Genomic DNA, 16975 nt, shown 5'->3' with positions numbered 1-16975 from the left:
GGTTTACTGCTGGCAACTATAGACCTAACAGCCTAACAAAGACATCAGGTTTTAAATTAGACTATAAGACTGGAGCTAAGAAGGTGGAGCTTTCTCTAACTATCAATGCAACCAAATACAAAACAGGTTTTACAAGCCAACTGTACAGACTAGAATCAACTGAGTTGTGAACAGGAAGGGAAAATGATGTAATTTTACCATAATCTTAAAGTAAAAGAAGTAATATAGATAAAAAAGAAATAAGATCCTAAGCAGGGCAATTGAACAGCCATTTAAAAAGAAATGCCAAAACAAAATGAAACGAAAGAAACTGCTGAAATGTCTCAGCAGGGGGCATAGTAAGGCACAGAGGGAATAAAGAGAATGGCCTTTAAAAAGTATGCATTGCTTTAAAGGTGCTGTTAGTCTTCTGTGTTTATGCTTGCTGCACACACTGGGTTTCCTGTATGTTGCAATATGTTTTACTTACCAAGAACAGAGTCTGAAGGTAATGTTTTTGTTATAATACATTACATTACAAACTGGCATAGAAACAGGATCTGGTTCCTTGACTGGAAATAACTGAGACAGACCAGTTCTGCCTTGAAAATCCTTTCTTTGTGTGTGAAGTACAACAAAGACAATGAATTTTGGAGTACTTACTCAGCAACAGATTGTGGGGTGGAATTTGTACTTAATAAGTTAGGTAACACTTTACGGCAGGTTAAAATTCAACCTCCAAAGATTTGAAGACAGTTTCATTTGCTGTGCTGCCAAAGTGGAACAAGCAGAGAGAAACATGGGCAAAACCATTTTACTTCTTGTTGCTGTGGTCCTTGTAGCTTATTATGTTTATGTCCCTCTTCCAGGGGATATTGAGGAGCCTTGGAAACTGATGCTGCAAACAACACGACTAAAAGTAATGATGGATTTGGTAAGTTCTGTAAGAACAGTAAGTTCTGAATTTTATTTGCCTGTGAATACTGTATTCAGTATTTAATAGAGAGAAAATAGGACTTGAGAAGTTTCTTAGCATGCTTGGTCTCCAGGTCTAATCCCAGTGCAGACAGCAACAGGAAAGAGGCTGAGGAGGAAGAAGAGGGAGCAAGGATGGAGAATGTGCATTTTACAGGCTGCCAGGTGAAGTGTCAGCTTCAGGAAAGGAAGAATGGAATAGTATTCAGTGCAATTGTAGACTCTATTCAGTACTCTTGGATACAGGCATGGAAACACACACTTGCTGGCACAGTTTGTGAGCCTGACTGCTTGAAATAAAAATAGAAAAGCAAGACATATGATTCCCAGTTGGAGCAAGGTATGTTGCTGTAGGAGAATGAGGAAACCTGGCTTGCTGCTTATAGTTGTTCACAAATAGTTCTTTGCTACTGAGTATTCTTATGCAGAAATGAACTCATGCACATGTCCTTTAGCTCTCTCTGTAGTAAATGTCTTTGTGTAGCAACAGATAGATGAGTCAGTGATACTTAGCCCCATATCAAACATGTGACACACTGTCTTAGTAAGGATTCTATTGCCATGACCATGACAACTCTTATATAAGAGTGCATTTGATTGAGGCTGGCTTACTGTTCAGAGCTTTAGTCCATTGTCATCATGGCAGGAAGCATGGCTGTACACAAGCAGATATAGTGCTGGAGAAGAAGCCTAGAGCTCTATATCTGGATGAGCAAGGAGCAGGTAGAAAGAGTGACACTGGGCCTGACGAGCAAAGCCCACCCACAGTGACACACTTCCTCCAACAAGGTCATAGCCACTCTAACAAGGTCACTATATATTCCCTCATTTTATGTAACTGAAAAAGAAAATGTGGTATGTGCCTTATTTTCATTTTCTTATTTATTTGACCTTATTGTAGTTACCTTACTAGGATACACATTTGATATTAGATATGGGTTAGCATAATGGCTCATAGTTTCAAAACTGGCTTCAAATGCATTATTATTGAATTATATTTAAAATTGTTCAAATTACTTGTTTGGCTGTGTTATACACAGCATTTACACATATCTTCACTGCATAATATTGAAAATTATATATTTTTTCATTCATTCTTTCTGAACTATTTCAATAATCTTTTTTTTTCTTTTGATTTATTTTCTTTTTCTATAACATTTAATATTTTGAGTTTTAATTTGATTTTTATTGGTGAAGATATTTTGGCATTTCTTATTTTTTCTTTTTTAATTCTCCTAGCATGAGGACTGGTAACACTGTGTTTTATACCTTTCCTCCTTCTGATTAGCAATAATCTTACAACAACTCTCTGTTGAGACCTTAAGTTCATATGATTCAGTTTTCTAGTATTATATGATACTTTAAGAATTCATTTCCGAAGTAGTGTACAATAGAGTTTTATCACATTTGTGATGACATTTTCTTTATGAATACCTGCACTGCTTATTTATGATCTATGTCATTTTGCTTAAATGTTATGTGTACATTTCTTATACTGCTATCATTGTAATACAATGGTTTTTCATGGACAGTTTTCAACTATGTCCTGGGGAATATAGTGAGATATTTTTATTCAGTTTTCATATTTAAGGAATATTAATGTTGTAATGTCTATGTATACAAATATATGCAATATTTAAAATACAAAAAGATATGCAGTCTCTTGGAACTCCCTGGCCAGTAACACAAAGGGAGGTATTCCATGTCTGAGCATTTTGTTTGATAATCTATAGCTTCCATGGGGTGTTACTTTTGTGGAGTAATTCTATGTATATACATACCCCATATTTCTTATACAAGATCTTCTTGCTCAGTATTCTACTGCTGTTAAGAGGTACCATAACCAAGGAAACTCCTATTAAAGAGGCATTCAACATATTCCTCATTCAAACCACCACATCTTCCATATGGAGTTTTCAATCATCATCAGTGTTACTCATTTGTCTTTTCATTCTTCCACTTATTTACTCTTCTATGTTCCTTCACAATTAAGTGTTTCCCAATTTTTCTCTTTTCCTACTCCAGAGCACATGTGCTCTACTAACTTTCTACTGTACCAATTGCTTTCTCCTTCCCTCCCATAATTGCCCCGTCTACTTCTCTGACTTCTATAGTTAGTCCAAGTTACACACAAACCTAAAGATTCAGAGCTAGGGTCCACAAGGAAAGGAGCAAATGCTCCTGGGTCTGGGTTACCTCACTCAGTGTAGTATTTTCCAGTTATATCCATTTATTTGCAAACTTCATTTTTATTTTAAGATGAATAGAATTATATTCTAGATATCAGTCACATTTTCATTATCATTTCTCAAATGATGGATATGGAGACTGTTTTTACTCCCTAGTTATTATAAATACAGAAGCAAAAATCATGGATAAGAAAGTGTCTCTGAGACGTTTGTGGATGTTCTCAGAAGCAATGTAGTAGACTCTATGGTAGATCTATTTATAGCTTTTTGAGGAATTTCTATACTAATTTCCATAGTGACTATACCAGTTTGCACTTTAACCAAAACTAAAGATTCCTCTGTCCTTTTATCCTTACCAACATTAATGTCGTTTTCTCCCTTAAACTTAACTATTCTGACTGGAACAAATGAAATTTCAAAGTATTTTAATTAAAATTTCTCTGGTAGCTAAGGATGTTAAACATGTTTTAAAATATTTCTTAACTATTCATATTTGTTCTTTTGAGAATAGTCTGTTTAGATATAAAGCTCATTTTAGAAACTGTATTTTTAGCTCATTAAAAATTTCGTGTGTGTGTGTGTGTGTGTGTGTGTGTGTGTGTGTGTGTGTGTGTGTGTAAGATAGGTAATTCATTGGAGAAGAGAATAGCACCCTCAAAAGGAGGAAATGAATCATGGTCCAAAGGAATCATTGTGTTGATTTACATTTTGGCCAGACATTATAATATAGCCAACTCTCTGGAAGAGATAGTTTATCTGTAGAGCATTTCCCTGTCCAAGTGATTGCCTAACCCATTTTGATTGATTTTTTGAAGGGTACACAGTATTTTCAATACCTCCTGCCAGCTAGTAAACATTTTGTCTGCATGTGTGTGTGTTTCCTTTATTTTTTTCTTTCTATTTACTCTTCTCTCGTAAAATACATCTGACTGCAGTTTCCCCACACACCTCCCTTCTCCTTCAGATCCATTTCTCCTCTGTTTCCCTTCCTAAGGATATCAACCAAACATGGCATAACATGATGCATTAAATATAGGCACAAACCCTCTTATAAAGGCTGCCCAAGGCTACTAAGTAGGAGGAAAGGGGTCCTAAGAGTAGACAAAGACTCAGCAATACCCCAACTCCCACTGTTAGGATTTCCACAAAAACCTCAAGCTAACCAACCACAACATACAGGCAGAGGGCCTAGTGCAGACCCATGCAGGCTCCTTGATTGCTGTTTCGGTCTCTAAGACATTCAACTATCCCTGCTTAGTTCATGCACTGGGCTGCATTCTCCTGTCTTCTCCTCCTCCTTCTATCCCTCCATTCTTTCATTGTTTCTGTCTTGCTTCTTTTATACTGCCTTTGAAAAAAATCAGTATTAAATATCCTTTTCTTAAGTTGGCCTGAATGAAATATAGTCATTTAAAAATTAACTCTTTTACAAACTTGGATGCCTTTGTATTTGGGGCATAAATGTTCAGAATTGAGACTTCATCCTGATGGATTTCTCCTGTGATGTGTTGGAAGTGACCTTCTTCATCTCTTTTGATTGATTTTAGTTTAAAATCCAATCTGTTGGATATTAGGATTGCTACCCCTGCTTGTTTCTTGGGACCATTTGATTGGAAAATCTTTCCCCAACCTTTAATTCTTAGGTACTGTCTGTCTTTGAAGTTGAGGTGTGTTTCTTGTATGCAGCAGAAGGAAGATTTCTGTCTTCTTATCCATTCTGCTAATCTGTGTCTTTTTATAGGAGAGTTAAGACCATTAATGTTGATGGATATTAATAACAACTGATTGTTCATTCTTGTTTGTTTTTGATTTGGTGATGGTGGCAAGATTATGTGTGGGATTCTATCCCTTTTTCCTTTTGGCTGTTGGTAAAGTGGGGTTATCTATTGCTTATATTTTTCTGGTTGTAGTTAACTTCCTTGGGCTGCAGTTTTCCTTCCAGAACTTTCTGTAGGGCTGGATTGGTGGATATGTATTGTTTGAATCTGGTTTTGTCATGGAATATCTTGTTTTCTCCATCTATATTGATTGAAAGCTTTGCTGGGTATAGTAGTCGTGCTGGCATCCATGGTCTCTTAGTGTAGGTAGAATATCTATCCAGGACCTTCTGGCTTTCAGAGTTTCCATGGAAAAGTCAGGTGTGATTCTGATAGGTTTGCCTTTATAGGTTACTTGACCTTTTTCCTTTGCTGCTCTTAATATTTTCTCTTTGTTCTGTATGTTTGGTGTTTTGATTATTATGTGGCGAGGAGACCTTTTTTGTTTTTGGTTCAGTCTGTTTGGTGTTCTGTAGGCTTCTTGTATTTTCATTGACATGTCTTTCTTTAGGGTGGGAAATTTTTCTTCTATGATTTTGTTGAATATGTTTTCTGTGACTTTGAGTTGGATTTCTTCACCTTCTTCTATACCTATTATTCTTAGGTTTGGTCTTTTCACGGTATCCCATATTTCCTGGATAATTTGTGTTAGGGATTTGTTGGACTTTACATTTTCTTTGGTTGATGAATCTATTTCCGCTAGTGTGTCTCCTGAGATTCTCTCTTCCATCTCTTGTATTCTGTTGGGTCATGAGGGAGCAGAAAGGTTGAGTCAGGTATAGAAGAAAGGATATGTGATAGGTAGAGTTTTAGTTGGGGGGTGGTAGGGGAGGAAGGGAGGGAGACGGGAACTGGGATTGTCATGTAATTCAATCTTGTTTCTAATTCAAATAAAAAATGCTAAAAAATTAACTCTAAAACTGGGATTGAAAAGTAACTTCATTTTAATACCAAGCTGGTATTTAGTGATTAGAGGCTGTCAAAATGATCCTAGTGTCCAATCATAAACAGATAATATTGATATTCCATAAATCATTTTTAAGTTTTTCTTATATGAATCTGGGTCCATTAATAAATATGTTTTGATAGATTACAGTATGTAGGGGACAATTTAATATTGCCTTATTCCTGAGTCTTTGTTAAGAGTGTGATTATATTTTGTTTTGTTTTGATATTTCACCATCTTCTTAACTTTTTGCTTGATTGTTTTGATTTACATTTTAGTGTATTTTTTTTCTTTTGAGAGAGAACATAAAGTTGGGTGGGTAGGAAGGTGGAGAGGATTTTGAGTTGGAGAAGGAAAACCGTAATTAAAATTTAGTATATGAAAAGCATAACGTGTTTTAGATCATAAAGGCACAGATAGACATGTAAATCAATAGAAGAGAAGACTCAATGTAAATTCATATTAATAAAGCTATTTAATATTTGACAAAGACGCTAAAACACACACTGGAAAAAAGGTAAGATTGTCAACAATTTATAGAGGGACAACTGCATGTGAACATGTAGAAGAAAGCTTTATCTATCATAGTATACAAAAATCAATTCCAAATGGATCAAATACCTCAATGTGAAACATGCAATGCTGAAAACGCTAGTAGAAAATGTTGTCAGTACCCTACACAATGTCGATGCAGGAAAGGACTTTCTGAGTGATACACCTTTTACCCATAAAGTCAACAATTGAAAAGATGGGGCATCAAAAACTTAAAAAGCTTCTGAACAGAAAAGAAAACTCTCAGTTGAGTGAAGAAGAAACCCGTAGAGGAAGATAATATTTGCCAACTATATATTTGATAGAAGATTAAGATCTGGAACATAAAAGAACTTGAAAACAATGATTCAAAGAAACAAGTGGTAATATTAAAATTAATTAAAAATTAGGGCCTGGAGAAATGGCTGAAGAGTTAAGAGCACTGGCCACTTTTTCAGAAGACCTGGGTTCAATTCCCAGCATCCACATGATAGCTCACAACTGTCTGTAACTCCAGTTACAGGGTATCTGGCACCCTCATACAAACATAAAAGCAGACAAAACACTAATGCCCATAAATAAAAAATGTAAAAGAAGTACAATTAGTAAAATACACAAATTGACTAACTTTAGGGGTGTTCAACACCAACTGATAAATCTGCAACACAACCCTTATCGCTAAGGTTCAGAGAACATCACACACTGGGGTCATACAGACTGTAAGTGCCAGAGGATCATGATGTCTGAGGTGACATAGGGAAACTGCACTTAGGAAATCTCAAAAACTGGTGACCTAAGTAAGACAAGCACACTGGCAATTCCAGTTCACATTCAAATGTGAATGTCCAAAATTTCACAAGACCCTATCCATAGCTACAGAGTTCCAGGGAATTAATGCCAATGAGAGGGGGAGAATCAGTTTTCTCTGATAGGTTGTCCAATCACAAGCAGTGAGGCCTAAAACATTCCTAGAAACAACACTAAAGGGGCTCAGTAGGATGCATTTACACACACACACACACACACACACACACACACACACACACACACACACACACACAAACACACACACTTTTAATCATTTTTCTCTTCTTCGTTTAGGTTTCTTTTGCTGAACTTTTGGGAATCAATCACTACATGGACACAATACAGATACTTATGAAATTTCAAGAACTCCCAGCCACTTCTGATGAAAATGTCACTGTGACAGACACAGCTTTCAACAGCGTTCCTGTTCGCATATATGTGCCCAAAAGAAAGTCAGAGTCACTCAGGAGAGGCCTGTTTTTCATTCATGGTGGTGGCTGGTGTTTGGGGAGTAATGGTATGTCCCCATCATTGTATATTCTTGTTTGTCTCACATCTAATACTCGCTCCAACTTAAAAACTCATATACATTAGTAATATTAATATAATAAATTAGTGATAGATAAGAACTAAAAATGGTTCAATTGTTTGAAATGTGTCCCTTTCTCAAATCATCCTCTCTCTGCCCAGCCATCTCACTGTCTCTGCCTAGCCCATCTCACTTCCTGTCTGTCTGTAGAGACCTCCAGACCACTATGGTTAGCTAGTTGCAAGCTCCCATCCTCTGATTTTCAGACAAGCTTTATTTGTACAAGCAAGGTATCACCACATATATCATATATTTTACAATATATATATTTCATAATAACACGAGGAACCTATGACAGTTTTATGTTGATTTTTAAGATAGTGGGATATTTGTTCATAAATCTGAGTTGTGAGTCTTGAGGAAGGGATAAACTTCATTTGGCCTTTGGTAGGTAATTGTGGTTCTCCTTCCTCAGGGATCATCAGCCACTAGTCCACAAGGGTAGAAGGAGCAGAAGTGGGGAATAGGATTCAGACAGCTATGGATATGATGTCGATAGTCAGGCATCTGGGCCTAAAGATATCCTCTAAATAAGAGCAGGTAGAGAGCAGGAAGCTTCTCTGGGGAGGCTTGGGTAGTGGCTAGGCTGCCAGGTCATAGATGTCCTTTCAGGAGATTTTGTTGTTCTAAAAGGGGTGACATTTCTTCTGTATCCTCTGTCCCTGAGTGGTCAGTGAGGGTGGACATCTTTCTGATTGTCAGGGTGATGTCAGATATTTCTGGATGGGACCCAAATAGGCCTTGGTTGGTCCTTTCTGTGGGAAAAAATAAAGAAAAATATCTTTCTGTTGTGAGGAAAGGGTTGGGTACCTTCCTTATTCTGTACATGGGGTAATTCCACTGTACCAAGATGGGAGGGTATTGGAGATTTTTTTATAGATATTGAATATATTTAAGATAGCCACCCAATGTTTGCATTGCCAGTTATATATTAGAGGTGTAGATGCTTATGGGGTTTCTTTACTGTTTTTAAGTTGAGCCTTTAGAGTTTGATGAGTTTTTTCTGTAATCCCTTTGCCTTGGGGATTGTAAGACTCCCTGTGTGGTGGGCAATCTCCCATTGTGAGCAGAAGGAATTGAATTGGGAGCTGGTAAAGGCGGGGCCACTGTTTTCTTTTCTTTTGTTTTTAAGTTTAGGACAGGGGACTGAGGGAGAACATGGCAGCCAAGTACAGCTTTGATATATTAAATAGGCACTGCACTCTTTTGTCCCATATATACATGTTAGGGGCAAAAAGTAAAGTTAAAACTTAGCTTATATTTTTAAATACTGACCAAGATGGGATTTGGTCAGGACCACTGTCTGTTGTATGACCTTGTGACCTATCTTGTTGGGGTTTATATGGATAAAAGCATATGCCGCCAAACATTTGCTTTGCTGTTACTTTTTTGAGAACTACAAATTTCAGAATCCTTGGAAGTTACCTGTCCTTGGGCAGGTGTTATCTTTTTAAAAATTATAATTCCCAGAATCCCAGAAAGTTACCTGGTCTCTGGGCAGGTGCTATCTTTTAAAAACTACAACTCCCAGAATTCCAGAAAGTTTCCCTGTCTTTGGGTAGGTAGGGCTTATAGATTACTGCAGCTCTAACATTCCTTCCTGAAGTTATATGTTGGGTCAATCCTTTGACTCTATGATGGAAACTGGTTTATATTAAAATACAATAGCCATCAGGTTAATGGTACCAAGACAAGAACTACCATTTAGTGTTTATATTAATGATGTAAAAGTCAACAGTAATTAACAAAAACAGAATAGCCAAAGGCCTTGCGATGGATAGTATCTCTTTCTTCTGTATAAACCAGGCTGGGTTTTCTATTATATTATAGAACCACTTTAATTATTGAATTACCTGTTGATAAATCTGAGCCCCTTTTTTGTATACCAATTGACATTATAGGTAGTTATCTTGTCCCCTATGTCAGGGAGTTTTCTTTTGACTTGGCCTATATTTAGCAACTGTTATGGGAGCAGGGACAATGCATTCTCTTTTGTAGCTGCTTCCAGCTGAACTGAAGCAGAGGTTTTCAGGACCCAGGAAGACTGAAAGGCTAGTCAAAGGCTGGGCAATGGGGCCTTTGTCAGAAGATTCTGATTAGCTGCTCTGGGAGAAGGGACAAGGAACATTCATATCAGCTGGACTGGTTCATATCAGCTTTCAGCAAGTCCAGAGCTCAGCAGCTTAAAGTCAGGGTATAGTCATATGTATTTTTAACACTTAAAAATCTGCTAAATGAAAGGATCTTATGTAGAATTATAGTGGTTTTAGACTAGGCAGTGTGAAGCTAAGAGAGCAAGCTCCTGATTGTGTCTATGTGAAAATGGCCCAGGATTCATTTTCTACATTGATGCTGAGGTGCTGCAAATGGCAGAAGCAACTGTGGACTGTCTCTGTGAGGAGCAATGTGCACTGTTGTGTCCTTGCCGACATGCTTTTCCAGCAGTTGGCTTTTCAGTCTCTCACTCAGTTTTCTCCATTTCAGCTCTTTTGGAATATGACCTTCTAGCAAGACAGATAGCTGAGAGACTTGATGCTGTTGTCCTGTCAACCAAGTAAGACTCTGGTTTGCTTCTTCAGTGTTTAGTCATGTGATTTGTGTAGCAAGAAACCAATACTCTTGGTCATTTTATTGTTTTTATCTTTTGGGTTATTACTGCAATATTTCAACTGAAATTAAGAGTATGAGCTAGAGAAAGCGAACTTGAATTAGCAAGAATAGAATGAGAAATTAAAGAAACAAAATAAAACAAAACAAAACAAAACAAAGCAAAACAAAGCAAAACACTCACGTAAACCAGGACTCAAAACAGAAAGTTCAGAAATCATTAGAGCACAATAACCCTTGTGCAACACATGCACCAGTAACCTACATGGGAATTATAGCTCAGCTTCTATCAGCAGATAGAGTACTTAGACAATCACAGGCAAATAAGGTTGGAAATTTTGCCTTGAGACTTTGTACATGTCATATTTTGTTAATTCAGTTTACTTCATCCAAATGTTAACTGAGAATCATAATTTTCTACACAATATGATCTTCCTGAGGATTACATGATAAACTGCATTTAAGGCTTTACTTTGCCATATGTCATGTCTTTTTTGTTTTGTTTTGTTTTGTTTTGAGACAGGGCTTCTTTGTGGCTTTGGAGCCTGTTCTGGAACTAGCTCTTGTAGACCAGCTGGTCTCGAACTCACAGAGATCCACTATATGTCGTGTCTTAATCATCACCGAAAGCAATTAGCCCAAAAACTACATATGCAAATAAATAGTACCTTAAGGTATTATTTGATAAGAAATTGATTCCATAGGAATAAAGAAAAAATTAAGTAATTAATAAAACATAGTAGTCACATATTGCTTTGATATTAGGTGAAGTTCAGATATGAAGTTAGTAAGATTTGTCAGTGATTAATTTCCAATAAAGCATAATAATAATAAAAATGCTGGGAAATATATTACCTGCTGTATTTTTCATTCCTTTATTTTTGCCTCAAGGCAAATTCAATAGTTTTACTCAAGTTTTTGCTAGTATAATAATGAAATCAAACAAGGTTTTGGGATGGAATATATCTGTAGGTATATAGCTAGCAATAATACTAGAAGGAAAATTGTAATTTTAGTTTAGAAAGATACCATATAAAATTAAATTTCATTCATTTAAAACATTCTTCTTCACACAGCTATGGCTTAGCCCCCAAATATCATTTCCCACGTCAGTTTGAAGACGTGTATGATGCCTTACGATGGTTTCTACAGGAAGATATTCTTGAAAGATATGGTGTAGATCCTCAAAGAGTTGGTGTATCTGGGGACAGTGCTGGTGGGAACTTAGCTGCAGCTGTGGCCCAACAGGTTTGTTTGATATCTTAAAACACCCTATGTGTAAATATATTTGCCTCAGACACTTGAGAGATCAGTAAAAACATGTTATTTTATCACCATGTTAAAATATAGAGAAACACCTTGACTGATGTTGGGAAACATTGTCTGTCTATATAGTGTTTCTAAGCTCGTTCGATGTCAACATTTTCGTTTTTGTATACTAGGACATTATACATTTTCTAGAATGTGGCTTGAAAGTGATTATTATGGTCAGTTAGGTAATATCCTGTATTGTTATATTAGGGATTATGATAGTAAAATTGATCAATGACACTAATCACCATCACTGAGAACATGGTAACTGTACTATTGACAATTAGTGAATGCCAAAACTGATGCACATCTCTTTGTATCAGAATAATAAAATTTTCCAAAGGAAAAATGTTAGTACAGAGAACTATGAAAGTAATTAGTAGATTTATAGTTACTTTTTCTTGGCAAAGGATTGATAATTTTCAGATCTGAATTGTTCAGGATATTTAGCTACTTTGAGTACATTCCATTTGCCACACACTGCTACATTTAAAGTACCATCTTTATTTCCAGAGGAAATGTACAATATATTTGAGAGTTTGAATTCTATACTGCATATGCCACATTGCTCTGGAAGGCAGCCTTTTACAACATGAGGTACATATCAAGAGGAAAGAATTTTGGAACTATAGCAGAATCTGACTGTGGACTTACCCATTTATCCTAATCTCATTAAGCACTCACTTGTTTTCCCTGTTATAGTGTAAATTACAGCCTCTGTAATTTTTAAACAGTCCTGATTCATAATTATTTAATATCCACTTAAAGTATCATATGATATGCTATAGATCAACATAGACAAAAAGAAGCAGAACATTTCTAGACCTAAAACATTTTCAAGACAATGAAGCTCCACACAGTAAACCCTCACACTCATTGTCTTGTTCTCTGTAACATGTGTACTACTTGCCTGAGATGAGTGTTGGTGCCCTCTCAGGGTTATGGCTATGAGGTTAAATTGAACAAACTCCCTTCATTCATTCTCCTGGAAAGGACATTCATATGCCTCCCCCTCTCTATGTTGAAATGATTGGCTCTCATTGCCAGAGCAAAACAGTGTTCATAACAGTTGAAGCTATGCTTCTCATCATCTTCCTTGGTATTTAACTGAAGTTCACATTTTAATAATACATGGCTTGCCAAAATTATAAAAGTCCTTTCTGGAGAAATATGGCATATTATTTCTACTAGCATATCTGAAATTGAATCTTGAGAATTCTGTAAAATATGTCTACATGATAGCAGTAATAGCATTAAGGAGTAGACACTGATAATATAGAAGACTAGAAAATTCTGTGAAATATTTTTGTTGTATCTGATTATCTGAAGTTATCTCATTTCTATGTATTGTTTTCAGATGAAAATATACCTATTAATTAAAATATTCATTCAAATGTAATTTTAATTCCTTTTCAGATCGTACAGGATCCAGATGTCAAGACCAAACTCAAGGTCCAGGCCTTAGTATATCCTGCCCTTCAGGCTCTTGATATGAACTTACCATCATATCAGGAAGGATTATATTTTCCAATTTTATCCCCCTTATTGATGACCAGGTTTTGGAGTGAATACTTTACTACAGATCGAACCCTGGAAAAAGCCATGCTTCTCAACCAACATGTACCTATGGAATCCAGCCATCTGTTCCAATTTGTGAACTGGAGTTCCTTGCTCCCTGAGAGATATAAGAAAGGTTACTTTTATAAGAGTCCCACTCCTGGTAGTTCTGAGCTGTCTAAAAAGTACCCAGGGTTCCTAGATGTGAAGGCATGTCCTCTGTTAGCCAATGACAACATACTGAGTCAGTTACCTAGGACCTATATCATCACTTGTCAGTATGATGTTCTAAGAGATGATGGACTCATGTATGCCATGCGGCTTCAAAATGCTGGAGTTCATGTGACTCATCACCACGTTGAGAATGGATTCCATGGAGCATTTACCCTTCATGGTTTTAAAATTTCATACAGGTTACAAAATCAGTACTTCAGTTGGCTTATGGAAAATCTATAGCAAAACCTACATAATGATTTGTTGAAGATATATAAGAAATAAACTAGTAGAAATCGTGGTTTTGAGGTTTCATACACTGTTTAAAGCATTTCTTGTTCCTAAGGAGCTGAAAGCTTCTTGTTTTGTTATTGTTTTTTTTATTATTAACAGACACTTTTCCATTTTATCCCTCATCCTGTATTTACCCACAGGCACACACCTCCATACCAGGGTTTTATGTGGGTGCTGACAATCAAATTCATGTCCTCCTGCTTGTTAAGCAGGTACTTTACCAACTGAGCCATCCATGTCTTCAAGCCCAAGTTCCATAACAATTTTATAGTGCACTTTTACTACCCGTTATTACTATACATATAAGAAAAATTGGGGCTTAAGAAGTGAAGTAACAACATATGTTCTAAATCTAGATACCAATTGTAAAAATGATTTTCAAATACATGGCATGTCAACACCAATGACTTTACATTTGGGGAACTAAACTTCATTTTATACTTCATCATTAAAATTGAATTTGAGCTTATTTGCCCTTTGCTGTTGGTGTATACTTTGAGCTATTTTCAAAAAAATCAAACAACAACAACAACAACAACAAAAACACAAGTATAGCAAGAGATTTTGGCAACTAATTAAAAACCTGGGGGACATAAAGAACACAAAATCTATATTTTGCCTCTGGGATTTTATCTCTCTCAATTTCTGTATGCCTTTTTTTTACTTCTTTGTGGCTTGCTGTGTAGTTGGGTGACTGACCCCTAGATTCTTCCTCGCCCCCTCTTTCTTGCTCCTGTCTTTTCTCCTCAGGTTTCTTTTTCCATTTATTCTATCTTCCTGCCAGCCCTACCTACCCTTTCTCCTGTCTTGCTATTGGCCATTCAGCTCTTTATTAAACCAATCAGGTATTTAGACAGGCAAAGTAACACAGCTTCACAGAGTCAAAGAAATGCAATGCACAAGAATGCAACGCATTTTTGCATCATTAAACAAATATTCCAGTGCATAAATGAATGTAAAGCATCTTAAAAATAATATTCCACAACAGAAAGTGATGTTATTACTCGTGTTTTTTTTTCTGGAGTAATTGCATTCCTTCAGATGGAATGTCTTGTGCTTGTTCATACCAATTGCAAATTCTGGAGATTGCATATCTTGCAAAAATATGGAAATACAAAATTCATTTCTATACAGATAGAATTTCACATGATGAATGCAAATAAGAGAAAGGATGGTATTCTCACCATTTAATTAAATGAAATTCTTAAAAATGGAAGAATAAACTGAGTAGTCCCACTACTCCATCACTCTTAATGCAGAGTCTCAAGATAGTAGCAAGCTAAAAGCTAACAGTATACTCCTATAGATTTGCCAAGTGCTTTCTCTTTTTGTTTGTTTCGTTTTCCCAACTAGATGAAATTCTGTTACAGTTGGTTTTCATTGGACAGGATTCAGCTATCTGATTATAGAAGACCTCAGGGAAATAGGAGCCTGGTGGCACGTTGTTACTGCCATGGTAAGGACAACTTTGGCTTGGTGAGCATGAAGAGAACAAAGATTTTAAAAAATAGATTTATTTTATTTTGAAATTATGTTTATGTGTATGTGCATGAGGGTGCATACATCTGTGTACCTGTGTCCATCATGGCCAGAGGCATTGGATGCTCTCAAGCTGGAGTTAAGGGCTGCTGTGAATTGTAGATGTAAGTGCTAGAAACCAAACTTAGGCTCTCTACAAGATCTCTAGATGGTTCCAACTTGTGGCTTTTCATGTTAGCAATAATAGGATAATTTCTCTCTGAGGGAAAAAAAAGACTGCAACGATTCAAATGATTAGCTGGGGATGGAAATGCAAATTATCTAAACTATTAGAAACAGAACATTCAATAGTATTTCTAAAAATATCTCAGTTAAGACTATACATTCCATTAATATATGAATCAAATGACTGTGTCCACTGTGCAATTACAGAAGCACGGGTATGCAGCCAGTTGGGCACTATTGGACATATAGCAGTGAAGATACCAAAGTCACATCTGGTTATAACACACATTAGATAGAGAACTCAAAAAGTTAATCACTAAGAAAATGAAAATGTCTCATTATTTCCATTCAATATTATACTAAATATACTCAATATACATGATGACAAAAATACAAAGGTCTCTGAAATGAGAGGGAAAGTTAAACTTTCTTAGTAGCATATGATCATTTGTTCAAAAAATTGAAACAATATTAATAGTGAATAATGTTCTGGAATGCTAGTTCTATGTGCAAATATAAATTATCTTTTACATGTTATTAGATGAGTGTACTGGTCTTCTTCACTTCTCAATAATACACACACACACACACACACACACACACACACACACACACACACACACGTATATACACATACACAGTCTGTTTACTAACTCCTAACAACATAATAAGGCTGTGGGGAGATTTAGAGCTTGCAGATAAGTGCTATTTCCTATGCAAAGTCCTTCCTTGTAATCTATGAATTATAATTTTCCTGTTCTTCCTACGAAAATTCAAATTGAGCAGTGAAATGTCTACCAAGTAAATTGTGCAATGTTTTATCATAGAGTCTTAAACAAACTAAAACCTGGATACCAATGTTTCAAAGGGTATCTGTTGTATTGCAAACATACAAAAAACAGAGGGAGCATCTTGGACAGAAAGAATTTTATTTTACTTCTTAGTGTAGGGTTCTTTCTTTGGGCATGCTATACCTACCTCTTCTGGAATGTGTGGAACCTTGGAACTTCATGTGGATGAACCAGTATCAAAAACAGCAAGACATTTTGTAAGTTTGTACTTTTGTCAACTGTGAATATTTAGTAATTTATTTTAAAATTTCTACTACCTACTGCCTTGGAACTCTTACATTGAAGTTTGCTGTTGCTTTCTTTCATGTGTGTGTGCGTGCGTGCGTGTGTGTGTGTGTGTGTGTGTGTGTGTGTGTGTGTGTGTGTGCGTGCGTGTGTGTGTGTGTGTGTGTGTGTGTGTGTGTGTGTGTATGCACCCTTGAGATTAAACTCATGGGCTTATGTGTGCCAAGCAAGTGCACTATACTGAGAAATAGTGCCCCACCTGATTTTAACTCTTCTTTAATGCAGACATCCAAGAGGATGGATATGCAGAAATTCTGGTCATTTCAGTTTTCAATTTATATTAATAAACAATATATTAGCTAAAATAAACAGACAATAAC

At 36.2% G+C, this 16975-nt stretch overlaps 1 protein-coding gene across 1 annotated transcript; it reads left to right on the top strand.

The window, feature by feature from the left end:
- The first annotated feature begins 778 nt into the window (after positions 1-778).
- Aadac (arylacetamide deacetylase) lies at positions 779-14111 on the top strand. Its single transcript, XM_027391677.2, has 5 exons — positions 779-913; positions 7539-7761; positions 10318-10387; positions 11517-11688; positions 13168-14111. The coding sequence occupies exons 1-5, from the start codon at positions 779-781 to the stop codon at positions 13762-13764; spliced, it is 1197 nt and encodes a 398-aa protein (XP_027247478.1). The 3' UTR covers positions 13765-14111.
- Positions 14112-16975: the final 2864 nt, after the last annotated feature.

This window comes from Cricetulus griseus, assembly GCF_003668045.3.
Source record: "Cricetulus griseus strain 17A/GY chromosome 1 unlocalized genomic scaffold, alternate assembly CriGri-PICRH-1.0 chr1_0, whole genome shotgun sequence".
Classification (NCBI taxonomy): Eukaryota; Metazoa; Chordata; class Mammalia; order Rodentia; family Cricetidae; genus Cricetulus; species Cricetulus griseus.
The sequence above is the reverse complement of the archived record's forward strand: the minus strand, read 5'-3'. Positions and strand labels throughout refer to the sequence as shown.

What these genes read in the sequence shown, in the direction of transcription:
- Aadac (XM_027391677.2), top strand. Translation starts at nt 779, where the DNA reads ATGGGCAAAACCATTTTACTTCTTGTTGCTGTGGTCCTTGTAGCTTAT. An exon ending in CTGGTGTTTGGGGAGTAATG is followed by an intron (nt 7,762 to 10,317) that starts GTATGTCCCCAT and finishes TCTCCATTTCAG; the next exon opens with CTCTTTTGGAATATGACCTT. An exon ending in GCTGTTGTCCTGTCAACCAA is followed by an intron (nt 10,388 to 11,516) that starts GTAAGACTCTGG and finishes TTCTTCACACAG; the next exon opens with CTATGGCTTAGCCCCCAAAT.